Source organism: Pomacea canaliculata, linkage group LG13, assembly GCF_003073045.1.
Source record: "Pomacea canaliculata isolate SZHN2017 linkage group LG13, ASM307304v1, whole genome shotgun sequence".
Lineage (NCBI taxonomy): Eukaryota > Metazoa > Mollusca > Gastropoda > Architaenioglossa > Ampullariidae > Pomacea > Pomacea canaliculata.
Window position 1 is genome coordinate 8,336,795 of NC_037602.1, and position 23,821 is coordinate 8,360,615.

Sequence of the window (23,821 nt, forward strand, 5' to 3'; positions counted from 1 at the left end):
CGATAAAAGCTAAACATTTATGACAAACTCAAAATACACAACGTCCCAAAGCCAAGGCAAAAGCCGGCAGCGTATCGACATGGTAAATCAACTTGCATAAGCTCTCCAGACAAGCAGGCAAGGATTGTTCACGCTGACGTCGGTAAAAGGAGATCCTTCTCTTATGACATCATCACTGGAGTTTAGCCCTAGATAAGCGAATGAAGGTACTGCCGACATGCTGACTCTTCCAGGTAGAATGTGTACAGGCTGGACAGGAGAGTCAGAGCAACAGCCGCAGGATGACGTCATGCCACGGGGCTCGCGCGTCAGCGCTAAAATTAGAAAATACAATACAAGGTGAAAGACTCTTGGCAGAAGACTTGTTATGAATTGTGAAATGATCAGTACAATATTCTGCATAAAGAGAAAGAAGGCGGAAAATGGAATGAGGAAAGCAGGAAATAAAAAGTAAATATAAATTGCAAAGTCTTTGTGGACTAACGAAAAAAAAAAAATAAATAAAAGGCATAAGACTTCAAAAGACTGACATAATCATGGAGACAAGTAACATAGAGAGTAATGTTTAACAGCAGGAGTATCGGTATTTTAGCGAATGGAAGAAATTTCCAGTACAGGTACCAACAACTTCAGTGTTTTTAATTTTTGCAGTGTAAGTGGACTGTTCAAACTGTTTTACTGAATCAAATAATAAAAACACATGGTAGTTTCAGAGACATTTATTCCTCTATTAAATAAAGCAAGTAAGAAGAAAGCAGGCAAAGTATACGGGTCACACACATTCACACAAGCATTCACAGTCACACAGCTCATAAGCGCTCACAGTCACATACCTAGTTCACAAAGCAAATGGAAACTATGTCTTAAAAGCTTGTGCAATAAAGTAATTTAGATAAAATATACAGCGATTGTAAATATCTGCAGAGACGTGCCGTACAGTATAACGCTTACCGATTTAAGTTTTATGAAAGAGAAACCAACCATAATGACAACAGTGTTTTTCAAGCTCTTCTCCATAATTCCCAATCACAGCTGCCCTCTACACGTGACAAAAACTTGTGCTCCAGTCAACCTATGACACTGGGACCTCGGCGCAAATGGCAAGACGCATAATAAAGTAATCGAACTCTCCAAACCCACGCATGCCCTTTACAGAAACGAACATCAGAGTAGCTATATACTGCAGTTTAATGATACACTGTGACTAAAGTAATACTTGACTACCAATATAGAAATGACTTTATTACTAAATTAAGTCTGATGTGGTAATATTTCTACGTGGTGGAGTGAGGGTTTGAAAAGCAGTTCTGTAAAAAGCAAGACATGTACTACTGACATCATTTGAGTATCGCACAAAAGGATCATGCTTCTGGAACTATGCAGATTACAAACTGCTTATTAATTTTGTATATACAGAACTATATAGTTGCACCTTGACGGATGTCCGCTCAGGCGTGGTGCGGTGAACTAATCTTCTAGTGATCAATACAGTTTGTCAGAGGTCGATTGACTGTGTCGATGAGAAGTGCCTCGCACTCTGGCTCGGCTGTAGCTCGTATAGGCTTTGGAATAACTTCTGAAGCCATGGGAGAGCAATGCAAATGAACAAGGAGAAGTGAAGGGGCATGGTTCTGACATTTAACATGGCCGTGGCCTCGAAAAAATGTTTGTTGGGGTCACAACAGAAGCACGTCACGGCTTGCACTTTCTGTAGATACATGAATGGCTGCATGAAACATGCACAGATTGCATCAGATGTACTGTGATTACCTTGGCTCCGGTGCATAGGCGGTCTTAACTCGAGTTAAGACCGCAGTTAAGCCAAGCACGCTGTCTTAACCTAAGACGCCTGCTAAGCGCGGTGCATGGGCGGTCTCAACTCGCTAAGCAAGCGGTCTTTGTCTTAAAATTTAAGACTGGTCCCCCCCTGTCTTAACTCCTTGCTTAGCCGCGACACGCTGCTTACGCATGACCGTACGGCGGCTGTCGTAGTAACAGTGGCGCTTGATCGTGTTGTTTACTGAGTTGCCCTGCGTATACCATTGACAGATACAGATTTTTGACTACTTCAGCGATCCATCAAATCCATTTGAAATGTATGACGTCGATTTGTTTCATCGTTTTCGATTCCGTCGAGCGAACATAACAGTGGAAAATGATTTCGACCATCATTTTCAACGAAAAGACTCTATTCCGCCTTTGTTGCAGGTAAGACTACAGTCACCACCACTATATAAATATATAATTAATAAGTGTAATTGACAGCATTACGTTACAAATATTTAATAATGTTAGCATGACTTCAAAATATAATCACATAACAAAACAATGGCGTATAACTTAAGACGGTGTTGACGACAGTGGGTGATGTTTGTTGTTATTATTGCTGCTCTCAGGTAAACATGAGACCACAAAACCAATACATTTTTGGAAAGGATAAAACTTGAACTTTGCAATAAAAGTAATGAAAATTTTCTACTTTCACTCTGGTGACAGCAATAATCCAAGAAAATTCACAGTTTGCTATACTTGGCTCATATGAGCAGAGGCACAATTCTGGCCCATCCACTGTGCTCCAAGTATTGTTTTAGAGTATTATTAACCTTAACATTATTAAAAAATTGATGTCATTGTATTTAAGTAAAACAACACAGAATAAAGTAGCAGAGCACCCAGAATCTCTGATATAGTTTGATTTAATACATGTTTATCAATTTGACAGGCAGTTTCTTGCAGTATGTCTCAAGTTGTAAGCATGTGGCTCAAGAGGTAAATAATCATAATAGGTTAATGTTCACATCGTCCTTTTTAACTAAAAATGGACTGTTTCGTTGAGATGTGAGTACTAAAATATATAAATCATTGGGGTCAATAATGTTTCCTATGTCTTTTGCAGGTGATGGTGGCATTACAATTTTATGCAACAAGGCATAATGCAAGTTGTAGTGGCTGACACTTTTGGCATTGACATGGGATGAATATGGGAGACAGTAGCTACCCGCTGACTGATTGGCTTAGTATCCCCTTTTTTAAAAATGCAGACACTAGAGCCAAGGAAAAGTTCAACTGTGCCCACAGCTCAACAAGTGACACCATTAAGAGAACCAATGATGTTCTCAAAAATTGGTTCCATTTTCTTCAGAAACAACTACTTTACTCCATGTTGTAATATATTGCACCCTTTTGTTTGCATCATGGTTTAGAAATACATAAACTCCTCCCCTTTAATATCCAGTGCTCCAGAATATATTGTGTGACATCAGATACATCCCTGCCAAAGCAGCAAAAATCATCAGATGTTCCATAGTGCTGTTTCTAACTGAATGGTCACAACATTTATTATTCAATTTGACTTTGGCTGAATAGCAGCATCCGCCTCAACCAGTTGGTCAACACTTTGAGCAGCTGGCATTACCAATTCATTTTCCATCTGTTTTTCCATGTAATATTTGTTACCTCAGCCTGTGCCAGATTTATTTTGATTTCCATCAATTGCGATTCTTTTTTTACACGATCAAGTTCACTGTCCAGGAGATACAAAGTTTTTCTTTCTTTAATCTTTGTTGTGGATTCTTTTGTATCATCAGGTATTTTGTTTTCTTCAGATGACTCAGTTGACGGATGGAATACTGGCTGCTTGGTACATCACCTGCTTGTTATCTTGCTTGTTATTCTTTGTGATGCAAAGTAACTATAAAAAGCAGTAATGTTGATATTTACTACATGCTGCTGGTGGTATTGTGAAGGACATGTTTTTCTCTTTAGAGTTAATATTTAGCACTTTTCACTGGACCCAGGTATAGCTATTTCAGAACTTTATAACATGCAACTGGTAAAGAATGTAGACACTGCACATCCATGTCACTCAGAAGCTGATCAGTGTCTACTGGAATCTAAGCTGTAGAACACTGGTACTGTAACATGTATTAGACTTGTAGTTAAAACTGGTTAAATGTCCAAATTGACTGTGGATGTACAGACAAACCTGCTGTGTACACCTCCCAAATTATGTCATAGTGTATGTTTGGCACTTGAATTAAATAATTTATAATTTTAAGCCAGCTTTGGAAGTAAAGTACAAAAAACATTGGCGCTTTTCCTTAATATTTTATGTTTTGTTCAAACTTACTATCAGGAATATCTATGTGATATAAAGTACATTTTAAAAATTTCCCATTTGAAAACATCGTCTGAAATGTTCAATTCCTTCTTGCTTGTTATTCAAGAAAATAATACATCTGCATATACTTCTAACAAAAGCATTTCCATTATTGAATTAGAAGATGGTACTGGGGTGTTCTACATAAGTACACATATTGCACCTCCTACATATGTCAATATTATTTTATTACTCTCCCCTATCATAAAAGACTTCTTGAGGAACCAGTGTAAATGATTCACCACCTGTCACAAAAACTAAATGAGAAATGTACCTAGTCATTTTAAATAACTGTATTTCGGATGGAAATATTTATTTTCTAAACCGGCTGTTGTGTGCTGACTATCGGCTTTGCATTTGCATTCTCTCGGTATCTAGAGCTTTTTCTGCGGATGACACAGACGTGAAAAAATAAGTCTACACAGGTAAACAAAATGACTAACCTTCGATGTTTATGCCGGCCATCAGTTGTCTGCAATCATCTAAAATATTTATCACTTTCTCTGTTTATCACGGGTGTTTCTGGTGGTTGCCCCCGCCCGTTGGTGGATGTTTTTGACGACTGCGAGATGAAATTGTGGAAGATTTTAAATTGTTTCATTTCTTTCTTATTTCATCTTTTTCTTTTTCTGGTAAAGCCTCTTCTTCTCCCTGGTAACCTCCTCGATTAAGACTAATATTTCGCTGTCGCACATCTCTACTTCGTTTCAGCCATGGTGTGCAGACGAATTTCGCGGCTCGGCACCATCGCTGTAGCGCAGTTTTCATTGGTGGAATATACGGTTGGCAAGGGAAGCCTCGGCCGCTCCCTGGACGAATTTATTTATATCGCTGACCTCGACCGCCGCGCTGACCTGACCCGGTTCTCAGCTAAGCAAGGGGCTGAGCTCGCTCATGCAACAGGCTTGAGACCGCGAACTTAGCCAAGACGAAAAGCGAGTTAAGCAAGGCATCTTAAGACGAAAAGTTAAGACCGCCTATGCAACGCAGCCCTTCTCCACAGCCTTATAGTAGTCATGTGATCACAGACCAGAACTCCTGTTCTGCCCACCACACAACCATTTAAGACACTTGTTTCTACTATTTACGTTGAAATGAAATTTAAATTAATTTTAGCGCAGATTTTGAGAATAAGGCTACTCCCAAAGTCCCATCAAGGGCCAAGGTACATTCTCAATCTACATTTTTAGCTTTCATTCTTTACTGCTTAGGGTGAAAGATTTAATTTATAAACAGAGGTATAAATAAAGCATGCAGGAGTACCTGCTTTCCCTCTTCTGCTTCCTCTCTGCCATACTGGACGTAAATCATCTAAATTACACATTGTACATATTTTCCTTGTTTCGCTTATGAATTCTTGCTACTATTTAAGGGGTCTTTTTTTTTTTTTTAAAGGGCAGCGTTTGCTATCATTTGGTCTACGATGGCAGCAAATCCCACAGCCCAAGGTCAGAACTCGTGAGACAAGTAAAAGTATCCGCCTGTCCATCTTTTGACAGGATGCTGCCGATTGATTAGGACTTGACAGTGCAACGTCTGGATATAAATAATAACCTAGGGCTAAATCCTATTGGCATAGAAATCAGTTTGATTTGTACCTGTATACTACTGCTTTTTTTTATAAAACGTGTGGTGCTAGTTTGATTGCTGGTTTTACCGGTTTATTAATAAAAATCTAATGGCAGAGGTAGGAGAAGGGAATTATCTATACAAGCTCTATCTCTACCAACGAAACACTAACTATTTTTCAAGATGTCGTGGTTTACAACTTAATAACACGCAATGTTCAGAAGTAGCATGTTGTCCAATCTAGCTAGGAAGCAAGAATTGTCTTACCTTTGTCTACTACTTGACAACCAATCCCTTATCATAAATTTCCTCAGCACTTTGAAGCTGGCTTGCCAGGCACTTTCAGCCCGACAGGTGCACACTTTCAAACAACTGCAGTGTTATTTATTATCCAGGGAATGGTCTTAACAAGCACCGTAGATACCGGTTTGTGTACATCAGACTTGGAGTCTGTGTGTCTGGCTTTATCTGGCTGATCAGTCGGTATCTGATGGCCCTGTTGTTTGGGAGAATAGCCGAGACGTCTTGCTGTCGCGCTTCACGGCTCGCGGCACACGATGCGTCTGTGTCACGTGATACTTTCTACGGTACAAAGGCATTGCAGTTGGTGGCTGGCTTGTTGTGAACTCTGATGAATACAGTGGCTTTATCAGTCACACTGGTGTATTTTGAAACATCCTATCGTTAAAGTTGCGATGAACGGCGAAATAATACCATGGTTAAGCTGACCAACAGAGTGAATTTTGGTCTGCGACATGGTCATGCTTAGTTAGTCTTGCATTTTAAACTATCTTGTATTGAATTCGAAAAAAAAAAAAAAATCTTTGTTATAGGGTTAGCCTGTAATATTTGTCGTCTCTCAAGTATTGCCAAACGAACTTCACAGTGTGGGTACTCTAAAGATTTCTTCAACCGTAAACGGGACGGGGCGAGTCCTTCACGACCTGACAATAAAGATAAAAACAGATCGGGTTTTGAGAAGAGGTGCTGGATTAGTACGCAGTCAATAAACAGCACTGAGATCGACCTGTAAGTATAAAGCGACATGTTGACATGGTTTTCTTTATTTATCGGTAAAGATAGTACACCCGAATAACAGGCAGGCTTGTACATACTAAAAGTGTCTCCAGTGCTATGAATGTCAAAAGGAGTTTCTATGGGCTGTGCATGAAAGTTAACGGTTGTTGCTGTCTTGTACCTGATTAGAGGTCAGTTAGGGTGACGGTTAAGTAGCAGTAGGTGTATGTTAACGTAGCCTTGGAGAAGCCGTTTGAATAGCAGTTGTTTAACATGGGAAAAACAGAACCAGAGACGAGAGGAGAAAGAAAAAAAAAAAAAAAAAAAAAAGAGGAAAGAAAAAAGAAAGAAAAGAACGTGAGAGAAACACGCATAAAGCGTTCAAAGACTCACGCAAGTACAAACAAGAATACACGAACACAAGCAATAAGAAAGACAGAGACAGAGAAGAAAAAGGACTGAGGAAGAAAGATAAATAATTAGATATAATCTTAGTGAGGATGAATTCTGGCTTATATACAATATACATTATACTAACTCTCTGTAACAACAACGATAAAACAGATAAAACCAATGAGGACAAATCCAAAGCATTCCTATACCTTCAGCCGTTCCGGCTTTGTAAAGTTTGCCAACTATCTTTATGGGAATAATGTTGTTCTTGTGCAGTAATACTATATAATCCAGGTCACCCTCCTTTTGATTTCAACATAAGTTCTATTTACTTGTCCTTGATACATTCATTTGTGCTTAGCAGCGGGGGTCGAGCAGAAATAGGGTAGGTCACCCCAACTAGTGCTTTAATCGAACTCAAGTTCCCTCGGTCAGTCTTTCAGTTTATATACAGGGTCCCCCCTCAGTCTCTGTGATGTCACCTGCAGTCACTTTGTATGAGCTGAGAAAGTGGGTGAGAAGGGAACTGGTATATAACACCGAATCAGCAACTCTGACAGTCACTGGCAAGTATCCGACTCTGTAAACAGCTACCATACGTTAAAAAAAAAAAAAAAAGAAATTTCCCGAATCGAATTCTGAACCAGAAATCCGACTGTCACTACTAATCTGAGACACCAAGGACATCGATAAGAAATATCGATCAGCAACATGGGTGGCTTTTCGTTTTTCATCCGGAACATGGTCGGAAACACAGCAATGCAAAGATAACACAGATCTCTCCCTACCACCTCCACATGCTGAGGTGTCTTACCCGTTATTTGCCTACTTTGCCTACGTCTAGACAGGTCATCAATATATAATCTTGAACGGCGGTAAGTAAAGCAAGACAGAGGACATAGAACAAGTCTGCACTTTGGGTATGAGTCTTGTGTCAACATGGCTTTCCATTACCTTCTTCTGTGACAGCACGAAGCCACGTTGTGAAGTAAGACTTTTTAATGGAGTTAAAAGCTTTATCAACACAGTGGCCTCTGTAATGAAATATGAGACGACACTGCCGGCAAAAGATAAGCTATGTTAAATCTCTTTTGAGTACACGGGGTCATTTACAGTCTGGAATGGATTTTTAAAGTCTTTTTCTTCATCCTGCATGTTAATAAATTCATGTGTATGACAAATGTTCATATGAATATCTAAATATTGTTACCAACTCAGCTAGTACTTTTAACTGGACGTTTACTAATTACTTATTTAAAAGAATACTGTATCCAGAACGGGTTTTATTACATTTGAATGTGGCAAAACAAACAATAATCTCAGGATAAAGAAACTCATATCCCCCTTAAAATCACAGTACAAGGATAGATGACTGTTTTTGTGTTCAGTTATGCTGGCTGTAATAATAAATTCGCAATGGAAGTGAAAAGTCTGCAATGCTTCCACTGACAGCCCAGGGTAAATTCTTTTCGTCTCAGAATTGACAGCTGTACTCTAGTTTACAGCCTTAGCCACACACCAGCACCCTACTAAGCCATCGATATATCGGAGATGGACAGCGGTGTAACACAACCATCAAGATCATGAGCTATATACAACACACGCTCGCTTACTGACTCGCCAACTGACTCTCCAACTGACTCATATCTGCTAACAACTCGGCACCACAAGCAGCAATTTTGCAGCCAAGCACACGGTGAGGTATTAAACTACAAACAGACATCAAAGGCAGGGCTTGTTGATCAATCGCTTTGAATACTTATGTACCTCTACCCCGACAATAATGAAGAAAACAGGCCATAAAACGGGTGCACTAGCCAGTGCGCTCATGTTGCGTGCGAGACCTTGCCAAGAGCAAGGAAAGAGGTGGGGATAAGAGAAGGCTGATTGTCGCCTGTTGAGGGTCAAGACGTGGGGCAATTAAAAATGTATGTCTTTTCCATAGAATGAAAAAATCCTGGCAACATGCTCTCCTCGTCCTTTTTTGTATTAGTTAATGTACTTGCTTGTTGTGCTTGTTCCTGTTTCTTTTTTTTTTCTTTGTTCTTATGTTCGAGTTTGTATTGATGTTTTTTTTCTTGTTTTGTTCGTGTTCTTTATTGTTTGCTCTTCTTGTTTTTTTGTTGTGTTTTTGCTCTGTTTGTGTTTGTATTCCTCTTCCTGTACTTTTTAGTTTTCTTTTAAGCCCACACAGCTTTCACTACCAAACCCGCCATTGTAACTACCAGTTACTAAAATCACCCGAAAATCACCATTCTGACAGTAGCTAGAGTAACCACTCACCTCATGTTGTTTTGGTATAATGCTGTTGAAAAAAAAATCTATTTCCGGTCCTGACCACATTTTGTGTGAAGTTTGCACTTTCTCACATGGGTGTGGAGAAAGAAAAGATCGTCTTCCGGAAAAACGTAGGAAGAAACACTTACATAAGGAACAAATAAGGAATCAGAAGGCCCCATAATAAAAAGAAAACGGAGGAGCAGAGGTAAAAGCAAAAAACATACAGACTAATCAGAAAGTTCATCAGTATTCAATGAACTCACCTGGAGACCATGCCATCTCTTCGATCTGTCCGTTTTCACTTATCTGCTCCGAGTCCATCGGCAACTCTGTTCGATTTTCCTTTTCACACCTTCCTCAGCAGGTGTTAGTCCTGAGCGCCAGTCACCTGCTCTCAACACCTATGTAGTTTTAAATCTGTTGACGTGTCTGCGCCTGTGAGCCGTGAGTCATGCTGTGCTTAGAAACCACACCAGAAAACTCTTTGTTGTCATGATTAACATTCACACCTCCTGTTCATAAGTGTTCATAACAAACCACAGATTGTGGAAACAGCCCCCGCATGTTTGAAGTCTGTCGCACTAGTAAGCCTTTCCGCAACCAGCGCCTTGAAATAAACTCCCTCGCTGATGAGAGCAGTAACCTTCGTTGAAAAATTATTGAAATGAGGTTGACAATGACTTCTTTGAATGGAACGGCTATTTTTATATGGAGTAGTCCCAGGTATGTACACTACCCGCTAGAATTCCATTAAACTGCAGGTACACACCAGCTGATCGGCTGGGCTTGCTTGCTCTTCGCTTAGTAGAACATTTACTGATAGGGCTGTCATTAGGGGGAAAAAATCTGCTTCCTGACTTATAGGTTTGAACATGTCTTGCAATGCTTCGCCTGTTATTCTCGCTCCAATTCTTACCGCCCAGTATTGTGAGCTTGAGACATTGGGTGACACTTTATCAAGGAAGCAAGATCATAGAATTCCAAGTAAACGTGCAATAGAAGTGGAGGGGACGAGGTGAGGAGAAGGAAGAAGAAGAAGACAACGAAAAAGACAAAGAGATATATGGAGGGTAGGTGTCATCTTCAATCATGGTCATGGCACGGTCCTTCGCCCAAGCCGCTGCAGTGACTAATTAAAATTAAGCTTCCTTTGTCTATAATTCACAACTTGATCCGGAGCCTAAACATAGTTCATGCAGTGCAACTCCTTTCAGCTATATTTTTTAATGTTTTGAATGAGCTTCCAAGTTGGCATGCCACATAGCAGCAAACCTGCACACATACAAATCGTCACCACTTATGCTGTATCTTATTGATGGTAACAAAACATTGCATTCATGCATTAATTTATACATTTACTTGTGATATGTCACTATGCACTACACGATACATGTCTGCGCCCTTTCTATGGTTTCTTTCTTCTTTTTTTCATTGATTCATTCATTTATTTATAACCCATATGACAACAGCCAGCCTGAGGACAAGACCACAAACCAGACCCCACTACACACCCCTGTCTAATTCCTGGCTGTGTTTTACAGTCACGCCCAGTGTAGTCTTGACATTTCTCACTAGAACTCCACTATCAGGCCCATTAAACAGTACTCAGACCTTCAGAATAAAAGACCGCGGGACAAAATGCATTGAAGGCTTTGAGTGGTTTTTATCCTGACACGGATTTTATTCATTCACAGGCCTGCAGATCACCAAACAATAGAAATAAGCTGGCAAACTAGAGGAGTAAACTGGAGCGGACCAGGGAGAGTAGGTTAGCTTACTGTATAATTTACCGAGCAGTGAAGTGGTTTACCTTCAAATCATACAGCAGGACTTGTAAGACTTTTTTGTTCGGAACAGTATGCGGTCTGCAGCGACGAGATCAACAACTTGCTTTACACAAGCAGACGACACAACGCCCGTTCCTTCTGCAGGTTATAAATAGCTGATAGACATGCGTACATTGATTTCCTGACTAACCGTTGTTGCGATGGATTGAAATGACTGAAATATTTTCCAGTATTGTTAAAAAAAAATTTTTTTGACATCTGCTATAGATGGTAAAATGGCGATAGGTATGAGTAGCTATAGCAAGTCGTCTGCTTTGTTTTAAAAGAACTACAACTCTGACGACTTGCGAAGCAGTCCCAAAGAGTTCCCTCCCATTTTTTTGCTAACTGCCGTGCGCTGAAGGCAGAATGGGCTTGCTTTTAGTTGGGTCTAGCACAGGAATAAATAAATACAACTACAACAACAATAATGATAACAGAATTTTCTCTGTAACATTGCGGACCTAGAGCATACTTTGCCTATACTGGATTTACGTATCGTTTGTTCGAGAAAAAGTGGAGAGACAGCGTGGAGAACTCGTTTTTCACACGTATTTATCATACAGCAAAATCAAATTCATTCAATTTCTATGAGATACACGAGTATCTCCTTAATGAAAGTTGCTGAAATGGACCCACATCTTGGACTGTTTACAGCATTACGAAAACCATGAGCTGAACTTGTAGCTGCTCCTTTTTTTTTTATTGGTATGTGCGTGTGTGAGGATGATAGGATGAAGGCATGGGTGGGAGGGTCATTAAGTGGAATCCGCATCTTACCCAGTTTATCATGACTCGGCCACGTCCCCATATTCGATATCACACAGGGTAGGTCACTCTCGAACTCACGGTAAGCACGTGCACCATGGCACGTACACGTTAATGCATTCCAAGACACTGACACCAAGACACTGGCGCCCTAGTACTCAAGTACTCTCTCACACACACTCACTCACACACACACATAAACACATTGCCTCTCACACATACAAACACCATCCAACCATTATTCTAACATAGATGCATCTATATAATTAAGGGTCTCTCTCTCTCTTGCACACACAAACATTCATAAACGCCGGTTATGAAGACAATCTGTCCCTCCAGCTTAACTTCCAAAGAAAATATTTTTTGTAGCTATCCATCAAGACAGTTGGTTGTTCTTGTGTGTATTTGCTTTGATCTACGTATGTTTTATTCATTTTTAGTTTGAATATTTCTATATTTTACTTCGTTTTGTGTTTGTAAGTAGTATTTTGATTTCTTTAAATTGTGGAAAATGCGCTTTCAAATCTATTTTCTTCTTACTATTATTAGTAGTAGTGTTAAACAGTAACCATGTGTACACCAGGCGCTAGCAGGAATGTTTTATGTGGTATTCAGGTCGCCTTGCTGACACCTGCTGTAACCATCCATTAAGTGACTTCTCACGCGCCATACCCGTCCAAGAATGGCTGTTATCGCCAAGTGCGATACTGGTCTTGGCTTCGTGTCAGGAGTTTTTTCACCAAACCAAAATACGCAAAAGTGCAATGTCTAAAACTAACTCGACTGGAAAGATGTTTCGGCACGTGTCTGTAGCTTATCAGTTGACCCATGACCTGAACTTCCGGTCACTGATAGCAACGATTACTTTACCATTTCGCTATTTTCTGTTCTCCCTCTATGTACAGATTGTTTGAATGGAACTACAGAAGAATAAATTTACTTTCAAACGGCAGGGAGTCCTTTGCTAAAATATTACATTATGAAAACAGATCATGATGTTTAACCATAGACCAGGGGTCTCAAACTCATATTAGCATGTGGGCCGCAGTGGAAAGTAACAGCCAGTCAGCGGGCCGCACCACGAAAAGAAAATGTTTTTTTCATTAAATTTTACGAACACTACTGTCACTGCAGTTAAATGTAAAATAAAGTTTTTATAATTATTAATTACATTTAGTGTAGTTTATTACATGCACAGGCAGTTTAGTTTATTAAAATAAGTTGACATTGTCTCTGTCACTAATAAAAAAGCAGAAACTGTAGTTCCCATAAAAAAACACCAAGCACAACATACATATACACCGCGGACGTGACCGCGGGCAGCACAAAAATGTTTCACGGGCCGCATACGGCCCGCGGGCCGCGTGTTTGAGACCCCTGCCATAGACACTATTATTTAACTTAATGATGTAAGCAAACATTTAAAGTTTTTTTGTCTCTTTAATCGCTTGGCTTTTAGAAAGCCCTTCATAACTTTGAACATGTTCGTAAAGAAGAAGATGAAGATGAGTATGATGAGGAGGACGACGACGACAACGATGATGATATGAATTTGCATAGAATCCTTAGCAATGTTACAAGATCTGGAGTTGCAAAGGAAACTAAATCCGTCTTAAAGGTGCACTTAAGTAGTAGGTATCAGCAGCTGAAGAAGCTGGACTAACCAGTGAATCTGGCAGCTAGTCAGAGGTGCTCCAGGAACAACTGTACAACAGTTCTCGAGCCTTTACAGGATGGTAGCTAATCAGAAAGCAGGAGTGGCGCTCTCATTAACCCAGAGTTCGATGCCTGACTGTGGCCCTTTTTCCCCCTTTTTTGTGCATATGCCTGTGCGGTATACTATGATATGATTTGCACACCTTGTTCGAGCCAGACTGTTGAGGTGTACAACACACCTTCTGTTCCACCGTTCCCCTAAACTCTCCCTAATTTTGTTCATACATACCAACAGCAACAAGACTCTTTCTCAACCGTTCCCTTCTCTAGAATCGAATACAAAACTGAAGTAATTGTTGCTGGAATGCTTACAGAAAGTAGAGCTGTCTACAGTTAGTTTTACGAAAATACGCAGTCAATTTTTAGTTACCCTCTTCGCGAGTGAGTAAGGAAAATAACTTCCATGTCAGAATCTCTACTTTCCAAATCGTGTACCTCTTGAGCATATATTTAGGAAATAGTTATGTTATACAAACTAATAAAATCTACTCATTTGAAAATATGTTTGAACTGGTGTAGGCCTTTAATTGACTCAAACTACAGGGACGAGGAAGGTCTTTGATTTGTGTTGAAAATGTAAGAGTACACAAAAGTGCATTCAGAATCAGAGCTTAGTACACGTGGCAACAAGTGCAAGGTGCACGGTGTTCTTCATTCAAGAAAAAAATAAAATAATAAACATAAACAAAAAGGAAAAACAAAACTATCTTTCTTACGCAGAAGAATGACGCATTATCTCTAAATGAACCATCCTCTTGGCAGCAGACACCCGTCCTAAGACACCGACACGGTAGACTTAAGAAAATTTGCAACAGGAAGTGAGATTAAAAAAAATTAAAAACTTAACGTGTTTGTTTACATATTGCCTAAAAGAGATCCCATTGGCTGCACGCCATAAAAAATTTCGTTGGATGCGGGTGCTCCACAGTGGTTCTGTCTTCTGCTCCTCGTATCTCTTGACAGGGGAGGAGGAGGGAGGAAAGGAGGAACATCTTAGGCTTGGTAACTTAAGCTGGCATCTACTGCAACCTTCATTGATAATGAAAGCACACGCACTGAGCTGAAAATAGATGAGAAGCGATGAATGATTTTGCAGCTCTGTCGCTGGCTTGGCCGACTGGGTGAGTGCGGTTGCATCAGCACGGCGCACGTGCGAAGGGAGGGCCGAGAAACATGTTATTGCTGAACCGAACTTTTTATCACTTTTCTCAATCTACGTTGACCAACATACATCGTGTGCTGATTGGCCAAGAGGTTGGCAGTGTGCCTGATATTTTCTTTGGCCCTAATTCTTGGCAGCTTGCTTTCTGCACGAGAATAACATTACCTTGGCACTACGAGGAGGCGAACCTCTCTCATGCACACAGCTCAGATTTAAAAAAAAAATTCTGGTGGTTATTACATAAGTTAACGACAGAACTGGGAAGTATAAAGTTTATAGAAATAGCCTTATTTTATTTTTTGTATCTTGTTTACTGAGTTTGTAGTTAAAATTAATCTCAAACGCTTTTATATGTGATAAAATAACATATTTTTAGGAGGCCTCTGACGCACGGTTTATTCGAGGCAGCAAACAGTCGATTTCATCATCACCTGACACTTCGTAGTGCGTGCTTAGAGTGACCCCATGAACCCAATGACGTCAGTAGAACTCACCTTTCTTTCCTAAAAAAGACTCTTTCAGAAAAAATTAAAAAGTATCCAGCGTTTATAAAGCCTAAGACCGAGGACCTTTCAGCATTGAGAATAGTCTGTGATAATATACACTTGTTTTGATTGAAAATTATTGGGAGCTTTCTCAGAAGTCTCGAAAATGGAAAAAGTGATTCTTCGGTCTGATCCAGAGTCGGACATGGTCATGGAGTTCATCTACGGACATCGAAAGTTTTTGGTAGGTTTATGAATTTGTCTTTTAGTCTGGTTTATCTGATCGTATTTTAATAATCTCTTCATCATCTTTGTCAATTTTTTAGACATTGGTAATGTAAAATGTTTGAAGCTGCAATTATTACAAATGAAAAATGATAATTAAAATTTAAGGAACCCAAATAAAAATAATAACTGCAAAATTTTCTAGTGCGTACTAACACTCCTAAATATCAGAATTATTATTTAATAGCAGAGTCATTATTTAAAATTTGGTACAGGAAGACATCTCGTAAGAAAAAGAAAAAGGGTTTCAAACGGAAATCCTAAAATTTTGATGCGTGCAGATTTCAAAATCGTAAAATCTCTGCGAAAAAGTTAAAACTGACTTTTCTCCATGGCGCTCTCAGAACATAGGTAATTGCTTGAAAATGGGTATATATAGATATAGATTGTTTTCTTCAATTCTGCGATGTTTTATCAGCAAAACGTTTTTCCAAAGATTTAACAATTACAATCTTAAGACTCAGAAGTCTTATCTGGTCCTTTCTTTTGAACTAAAGACTTGGACTTACGTGATGAAATATTTGTGTTAGGATAATTTCTGGTATACTTTGTCTTGGCTTCAATTAGTATACAGTAAATAAATGCAGAGAGCATGCTGCAATAAAATTAACCTCAATTATAAAGATGCGTTGTTACCCGCTCAACAATATTAGCTAAGGCGACTATAGTGCTTAATCATAGAGAAATTATGTATTTTTCTTTTGTTTTTAGTTTTCTCAAAACCAACAAAGAAAAAAAAAAACAAAAACAAAAACAAACAAAAAAAACCAAAACAAAACACACACACACACAACAACAACAACAACAACAAATCCAGCCCCCACGCCTTTTTTAAAAAAGCGAAATGAAACAAAATTTTTCGTTCTAGAAAATAAATTGCCTTGCTTGCTTTAGTGATGAGCATAGCGATGGATGTAATTCGGAATAAAGGAAACCTTCCCTGCGCCTAAGAGTTCTTCTCTTCACCTTATTGTGGAGGGCGGGGCTTGTACTTGAGTTTACAAGCAGTGAACTCAGCGTGAACTTTCTACACTGGATTCAGGATGCTCACGTGTGGACAGGGGCGTAAAAGGCTGAATGGGAATCGAAAAAAGAAAGAAAATAAAATGAAAATGAAAACATTACGATTAGGAAGCAGACACACACCTTGGTGGATAATTACACCGATACTGTTGGTTACAATAATAAAAAAAATGACATAAAAAGGGAGGCAGTCAGGCAGACAAATACACGAATACATTTATAACTGACGATTTAAAAACAAATTAATTAATTCATTCAGTGTTATTTCATTAGTTCACTAGGCAAGTCCGCCAGCCAGTTATACCCCTGCTCATTTGGTTATTCCTAATGCTATGTATTTATTTGATACTCGAGGTGTTATCAGCAGCTGTTCGCCTTGGAATCTTTGACGAAATCGACTCCCTTGGCCAAGGAAACTGGATCAGTCTAATGTCCCTGGTTGAGAAATGTGGATATGACCAAGGTGTAGCTGAACGCTTTCTCAATGTCCTTGCTGGGATAACTCTGCTAGAGAGAAAGAAAGATGAAGACGAGAAGAAAGGTTAGAAATTGTTACATAGAAAATATCTTCACACTCTTGACACTTTAATTATTTAAAATCTTCTACGAATGTAATAAACAGATTTTTAAAAAACTTTTACAATTCATAATTATTATAAGAACTGTTCTTCCATATTATATTACGCTTTACTAAATAGATAACAGGAAGTACCTTCGTAAAAATGAAACATATTTCACTTGTTCTTGAAGTGTCAAGGAGAGCGAACAGCTTGGTGTTTCTTTTCAATCCTGAATCATGACCAATCATCCCGCGTCTAAGTCTTACTCTGATTGATATATGTCAATGAATAATGACTATTTTTACAACAAAATGAACTAAAATATTAACCTGGTTACTGTTTTAGACATATGTTTGGGGATTACAATAAATAAATAAATAAATAGAAACATTTAGCTTTAACTAAATGTACGAAGTGTGTAAATGCCACAAAGTTGAACGAACAAACAAAAGAACGACTAAAAGAACGGGTGAGAAACAAATAAAAAATAAACATCGTCAAACATTGTTTACAGACGCTGCCTACCTGTATCGCAATGCCCCGTACGTGTCGCGCTACCTGTTGAGGACAAAGCCAGCCTCTCTCATACCTGTCGTCTTCTTCTCGGAAATGACGCCAGCACTGTTCTTTAATTTTCCCAACGTACTGATGAACGGTAAGATGACATTCTCTCTCCCGCGAGCAGACTAAAGAACAGATAAAAAAAAAAAAGAGAAGAAAAGATTTGATATATGATGTTTTTGTGTTTTTTATATGAGACTTTTTTCTACATATTTTTCCTTCTGCGTTGGATTCTGTAAATCTGGCTTACTTACGAAGTGCAACTACCTGTAGACAAAAAACTGAATAAATTATTTAAAAAAATAGCGTAAACGAAAGCGTGAACCGAGATAACACTATATTTTGTAAACCAAATATTTCAACTATCCCTACCTCCTTGTTCTCTACTTTCTTCTCTCGCTCGCAGTTCTTATCGTCTGCTATAATCTGTCACCAGGGCCTACCGACAAACTGAGTATGATGATGGGCGGCAGGGCCGAAAATGGTGGCCATGATGTGTCACCCAAGGATGTCTTCACCATGATTCACCGCGGCCATAATTCCAGTGACTTAATGTTAGTACAATGCTGTCGTACTTCTCAGAATTTATATTAAAGTTCGTTCTGATGAATTTAATACACTAAAAAAAAAAAAAAAAAAGAAAACAAAACACAACAACAACAACAACAACAACAACAACAACAACACAACAAGTAAGGTAGAAACAAATAAACAAAGAATGAAAAAAGTGAATACTTTGAATGTGAAGTTGAAGTGAATACTTTCTAACATACCACTGGACAAAAATCAATTGTATCTATGCTATAAAATTCAAATTATCTCAGAATATGTAAACCTCGCTTTATCTGCGTGGCTCTATGCAACTATGCACATTTCTGTTGTTTCATGTTGGTAAAGTATTTTTTTTAGTTTTTATGAACCAAACAAAATCAGGGTTCACGCCGCAATATTTAGTTGATGAGCATGTGGGGAGTAGTCTGATATCACACGAAATCCTCCCTGTCAGGAAAAAGCCCATTGCCGGCACAGACACCGGAAAGACGAAACCGGCAGTGACCTCACTTGCACGTGGTGGTGTCACGGGACCATTGCCAGAAATGACGACACCAGGCCCAGCGACCTTCATGAAATTGATGGACTGCACTGTTGACAGGTGCATTCCTGCTCTGGTCACGGCCTTTGACCTGTCCACTCACAGGAAGGCTGTGGATATAGGCGGTAAGTGGTGGCACATCAGCTGTGGCACAGCGTTCTCGAAAACCAGAGAAGGAAAAAAAAAAAAGTAAAAAAGTAAGCATAAATCTCTGCCTCACTTGAAAGCAGTAACATGGTTAATAGCATAATGGTGTGAATTAAAAGTTTAGAATCGTTAATAACTTAATTTATTAATTACTTAATCATTAATTTCTTTACGACATATTTTCAACCTTCTCATTTTGTTTTACCGGCAGGAGGATCTGGCTGTCTTGCCCATCACCTGGCAACGGTGTACCCGGATGTTCACGTGACTGTCTTTGATCTCCCCCAGGTGGTGGAAGTGTCTCTCCAACAGCAGCCAGAGGAGATGAAATCTCGTGTCAGCTTCATCGGTGGTAAGAGGTTACAATAGTCACATAAATACTGTAGCACGCTCAAAAAACACGCACTACATATGTATCTACAGGTTTAAAAAAAATTGTCTTTGTGAAACCAGTAGCTAGTATTCAATCATTCTTGTTCCTCTTTCAGGAAACTTCTTCAAGGACGACTATCCAATGGCAGACCTGTTCATCATGGCGCGCGTTCTGCATGACTGGGATGAAGAAAGGGACGATGTGCTGCTGACTAAAGTCTTCAACAGTCTAACGCCAGGTGGGTTGTGCTGCCACAATAGTCAAAATCAAGGTGGGTGTTACCAGGTGTTACTGACCAAGAAAATGAACATTTTGCTTTAATGTTTGTTTTAATGCTATATCCACCTCCAAGCTGGTAATAAAAGCTTTAATAAAGTCTCGCTATGCAAACAGATTTTTCTATTGCAGTCAGACGGAAGGACGACACAGTGTGATGAACCTGCGATGTTAAGTGACTTAAAGACGTCGATTAAAATTATGAACTTCATAATAACATTGGGTACCTTCAAATTCTCAGGTGGAGCTCTTTTGGTCCTGGAGAAGACATTGCACGACGACAAAGGCGGTCCTTTACCTGCCCTGCTGGAGGACATCGGCATGGCGACCTTGTCGATTGGACACGAGAGATCAGGAAAAGAATATCGCAAGTTGCTCGCCAAACACGGATTTGACCAAATAGAGATAAAAGAAATACAAGGTTCCAACCATTTTGACGCCATTTATGCGATAAAGACCGAACAATGAGTTTCTGGTAACAAAAAATAAAGACAATTTGAAAACTGAAGAAAATGACGATAAAGAGGAGAAGGAAAAGGGAAAGGAGGAGAAAAAGAAAAAGCTTTGTTAGGACATAACATGTCACGGATTAAAGGGCAATAATATAGCAGAATTTAAAACAATCCTTAAAGCCAAGAAGATACCACAAAGGAAAAAAATGATATTTAAATCACCCCCCCCCCCCGAAAAAAAAAAACAACAAATGAAAACAAAACGGCAACAACAACAAACCCCCAAAAAACAAAACAAAAAATAAAAACCAACCAACAAACAAACAAACAAACCAACCAACCAACCAACAAACAAACAAACAAACAAACAAACAAACAAACAAACAAACAAACAAACAAACAAACAAACAAACAAACAAACAAACAAACAAACAAACAAAAAGATGGTAAATGCTTTGGATAGCTTTGGAGAATACTCATTGGATTAAACTCAATGTACTTCGTTGCCAGCAGCAACACTAGGTCCATGTGACGTCTGCACTCCAAAGGCAAACGTAACTTGTGCGTCCACCCACCTCTCTTTTTAAGAAACACACATAGTGTGTGTGTGTGCGTTGATTTTGCGCAGTTGAAACCTAATTAACGGAGGATTGTTATATCGGCTTTTAAGATTATCCGAAAGCAGAATGCCCAAAAAGAAAGGCAAGAAGAAAAATCAAGAACTGGTTTTCCATGTGTTGAAGGATGATGAGGTAAAGGAGAGATGATGCATTTCGTCCCTTTTCATCATCTTACAAGATCAATATTCCTTCTCTGCAGCTTCATTTTGTGTACATAGCTTACAAGAAATGTTATTAAATGTAGGAAATTAGAGCCAAGAGAAAGGATAAATCAGTCTCTCTCGTAAACGTGTTCACATATTAGTTTTGTATTGACCTTTTACGGAATCACATTGTTACACCAGAGCGAAGTCAAGACTCATCAAATTATCGTATGTGGGGTTGGGTTTTTGGATACCGAGTACTTTGCTATCCGAACGGTGTAGAAATTTGCTATTTTAATTCTCCCGAGACTAGAAGATAAACTTGCATATATTCTACACACAAAAGCAAACACATTTAACTTCTCAAGCTCACTGTCTCTTGCTATCTATGGTAGATATCATAAATATGGATATTCTCCCTTATAGGCATGAGGCATCCAGCTATTATATAATGTATTTTGGTGTTAGTTGTCCTTGATGAGATAAAGGACCAGTTTTGGTCATTTTTCCTAAGCATTATTCTTATTTCTTGTCATTTTCTGTATCAATTTTTTTGTACTTTTAATTCTACGTGATACTTTTTTTTTATCAAAAAGTATTGAAAAAGACAGTATGTGGTCTATAAAAGAGCATGCTGATAAGTTGACTTGGTCAGTATCTGGCTCATTTTCTCTCTTCCTCCTTTTGTTTGCTTGTTTGTTTTTTGCTCGTTTGTCTTTTTTGAGTCCGAGAATATTGAGCGCCCGAGTCCAAAGCAAAATTAAATCTGACTTAATATATTTGATCTACATGTAAATTTAATGTAAGACAGCTATGGAGAAGGGGGCTCGATGGTAAAGGCGAGCTCTCCAAACCTCGCTTCTCAAAGACCGAAAAGATTAAAGAACTTTTCCTTTCTTTTCAAATTTTAGGACACAAAATTGTAAAGTCTACTGTCAGTATCCTATTTTTCTATGTTCAAACGTATATTTTATTAACGTTGTGCCTGATGTATTCCACATATTTAATCCATAAGCATGATCTCGTGTGTCTAATAAACATACACTATCAAGATCTGCTTTATCGTGTTTATTTGAACAAAAAGACAGCGTGGAAAAAGAACAACTACAAAGACAGACTGACAGAAAGAAAAAAAGAGGACAGATGGAAAGTGGACGGAAAGGAAGACCATGATAGCTAAAAAATGCGACATTAGCATATTTGTATGACTGCAACAATCGAACACCAATCAATTGCCCAATTGAACAGCCTCAATTATTTTATTGGCGATTTGATAATAAAATATTCATAGTTGATATAAATTCTGGTTGCGATTCTTGTGTGCTCTAGTCTACAAATATGTGTTCAGTTCAGAATGCAATTTATTGACCTAAATTACTTTGCATTTTCCATTGTTTTCTGCTCGTTCTCAAGCGATTGTCTCTGACCTCACTTAAAGGGAGACTACCGTGACAATATTATTAGTCGGATTACGAGCTATGTCCCCTGTACACGCTAGTTGCGTATTTCAACTGCAAAGACCGTAAAGATGAGGGAAAAGGAAATATTAAATACATGACGATAGTTGTCAACATCGAATACTGAAAAATATTTCTGATAACTAATAAAGTCTTCTTAAACTAGCTGCTGGATGTCTAAGAAATTAGCTCTCTCTCACACACAATTAGATACGCGCACGATCTCTCAGACTTGCACTGTGCGAGTATGATTAAAATATTTGTCATTGCTGTAAACAAGACTGTGGGTGATGTCGTACGCGAGCCGCTCTGTCTTGTAAAAATTGTAACTACCATATATATGAGCGAATACTGTCAGGTATTCAACTTGCCAGTGTCACCTATGTCTGTCACTTGCTCATAGCCTATAAGATGTCCCACTTTGCTATTTGCCAAGTGTGCTTTAAATAAGACACACCTACTGTCGAAAGGAGGCCAGCTGTATGTGATTACTCTCACCTTGATAGTTTAAGAATGTTGTCTTGTAGTCTCCAAACAACACATCTGTTCGGCCAATCTACTACATTTCCAGGCTCACACGAAGTTTTCCCTCCTCCCACTAAACAGCAGTCAAACGAAAAAATGTCGAATAAGCCCTTTTACAAACTGCTGGTCTCCTTGAACAGTCCTTACATAGACAGTACAACATCAATTTACACAAAAACAAACACCTTCAACCGATATAGACGATAGTCCAATACATGTTTTTATTGACAACTTTCTCGTACTCGCAGCAGACGACACTTTCTTCTAAACTTTATGCACTCGGCCGTGTGTCGCTCTCTCGCTACCCCTCCTTTCCCCTGCACCCTTCACCCTTGAACCAACCCTCTTCACTTTGGGGAACTGAGTTCGTGTGCCTGCGTTCGTATGTGTGTGTTCTAACGCTAATAGCTATATTTATGTGTGAATAATTCAGTCAAAACAATTATTCCTCCAACATTTGATTGATAATCACCTGGCTTGACTGGCGAGCCACTCACTCTGTACATTGTATAAGCAGCACAGTTATTCACACACCTACCCGACAGAAGGCGCTGACACCATACAGTGCTGGCCTTATCACTCATAGGTGCATGCGTACCGCTAAAGTTGGAGTACAATCACTTTCACATCCTAGAGAACTGGGACACAAGTGCAAGTGCAAGGGGTGTGGAGCTGGAGGGGGAGTAGGAGCTCCACTCTCAATGGCTGCTGCCGCCGGTGGAAATAACTGGATACAACTGCTTGGGGCGGGTGGCAGGCAGCATGTTTCGTCTCCCTTCTGTTTTGCGATGTCGCCACGTATAGAATCCACGAAAACTGGTTTGACATGCATAAATCGCCTCGTCACTTCACACGGGGACTGTTAGTTTACACAGTGCTCTCTTATACCAGCAATGATTCATCTTTCACCCTTTCTTTAAAGTTTCCTTAT

At 39.2% G+C, this 23,821-nt stretch overlaps 2 protein-coding genes across 6 annotated transcripts in view; one reads left to right on the forward strand and one right to left on the reverse strand.

Moving 5' to 3' along the window:
• The window catches only part of LOC112554057 (gelsolin-like), a 38,706-nt gene extending 28,691 nt beyond the window's left edge, over nucleotides 1-10,015 (reverse strand). For 3 of the 5 annotated variants that reach the window (XM_025221640.1, XM_025221639.1, XM_025221643.1), the window contains exons 1-2: nucleotides 9,682-10,015; nucleotides 97-314 (exon numbers count right to left, since the gene is read on the reverse strand). In XM_025221640.1, the coding sequence (XP_025077425.1) occupies nucleotides 97-314; nucleotides 9,682-9,739 (276 nt within the window). In that variant the 5' untranslated portion in view covers nucleotides 9,740-10,015. Of the gene's footprint in view, nucleotides 1-96; nucleotides 315-951; nucleotides 1,071-5,995; nucleotides 6,208-9,681 lie in introns of those variants that run through there. The other 2 variants (XM_025221641.1, XM_025221642.1) reach the window with 2 other exon arrangements.
• Nucleotides 10,016-15,125: 5,110 nt separating this feature from the next.
• On the forward strand, nucleotides 15,126-20,379 carry LOC112554703 (acetylserotonin O-methyltransferase-like). The gene is made up of 8 exons (XM_025222673.1): nucleotides 15,126-15,619; nucleotides 17,038-17,224; nucleotides 17,758-17,898; nucleotides 18,241-18,358; nucleotides 18,811-19,022; nucleotides 19,256-19,396; nucleotides 19,533-19,655; nucleotides 19,935-20,379. The coding sequence occupies exons 1-8, from the start codon at nucleotides 15,542-15,544 to the stop codon at nucleotides 20,159-20,161; spliced, it is 1,227 nt and encodes a 408-aa protein (XP_025078458.1). The 5' UTR covers nucleotides 15,126-15,541; the 3' UTR covers nucleotides 20,162-20,379.
• The last annotated feature ends 3,442 nt before the right edge of the window (nucleotides 20,380-23,821 follow it).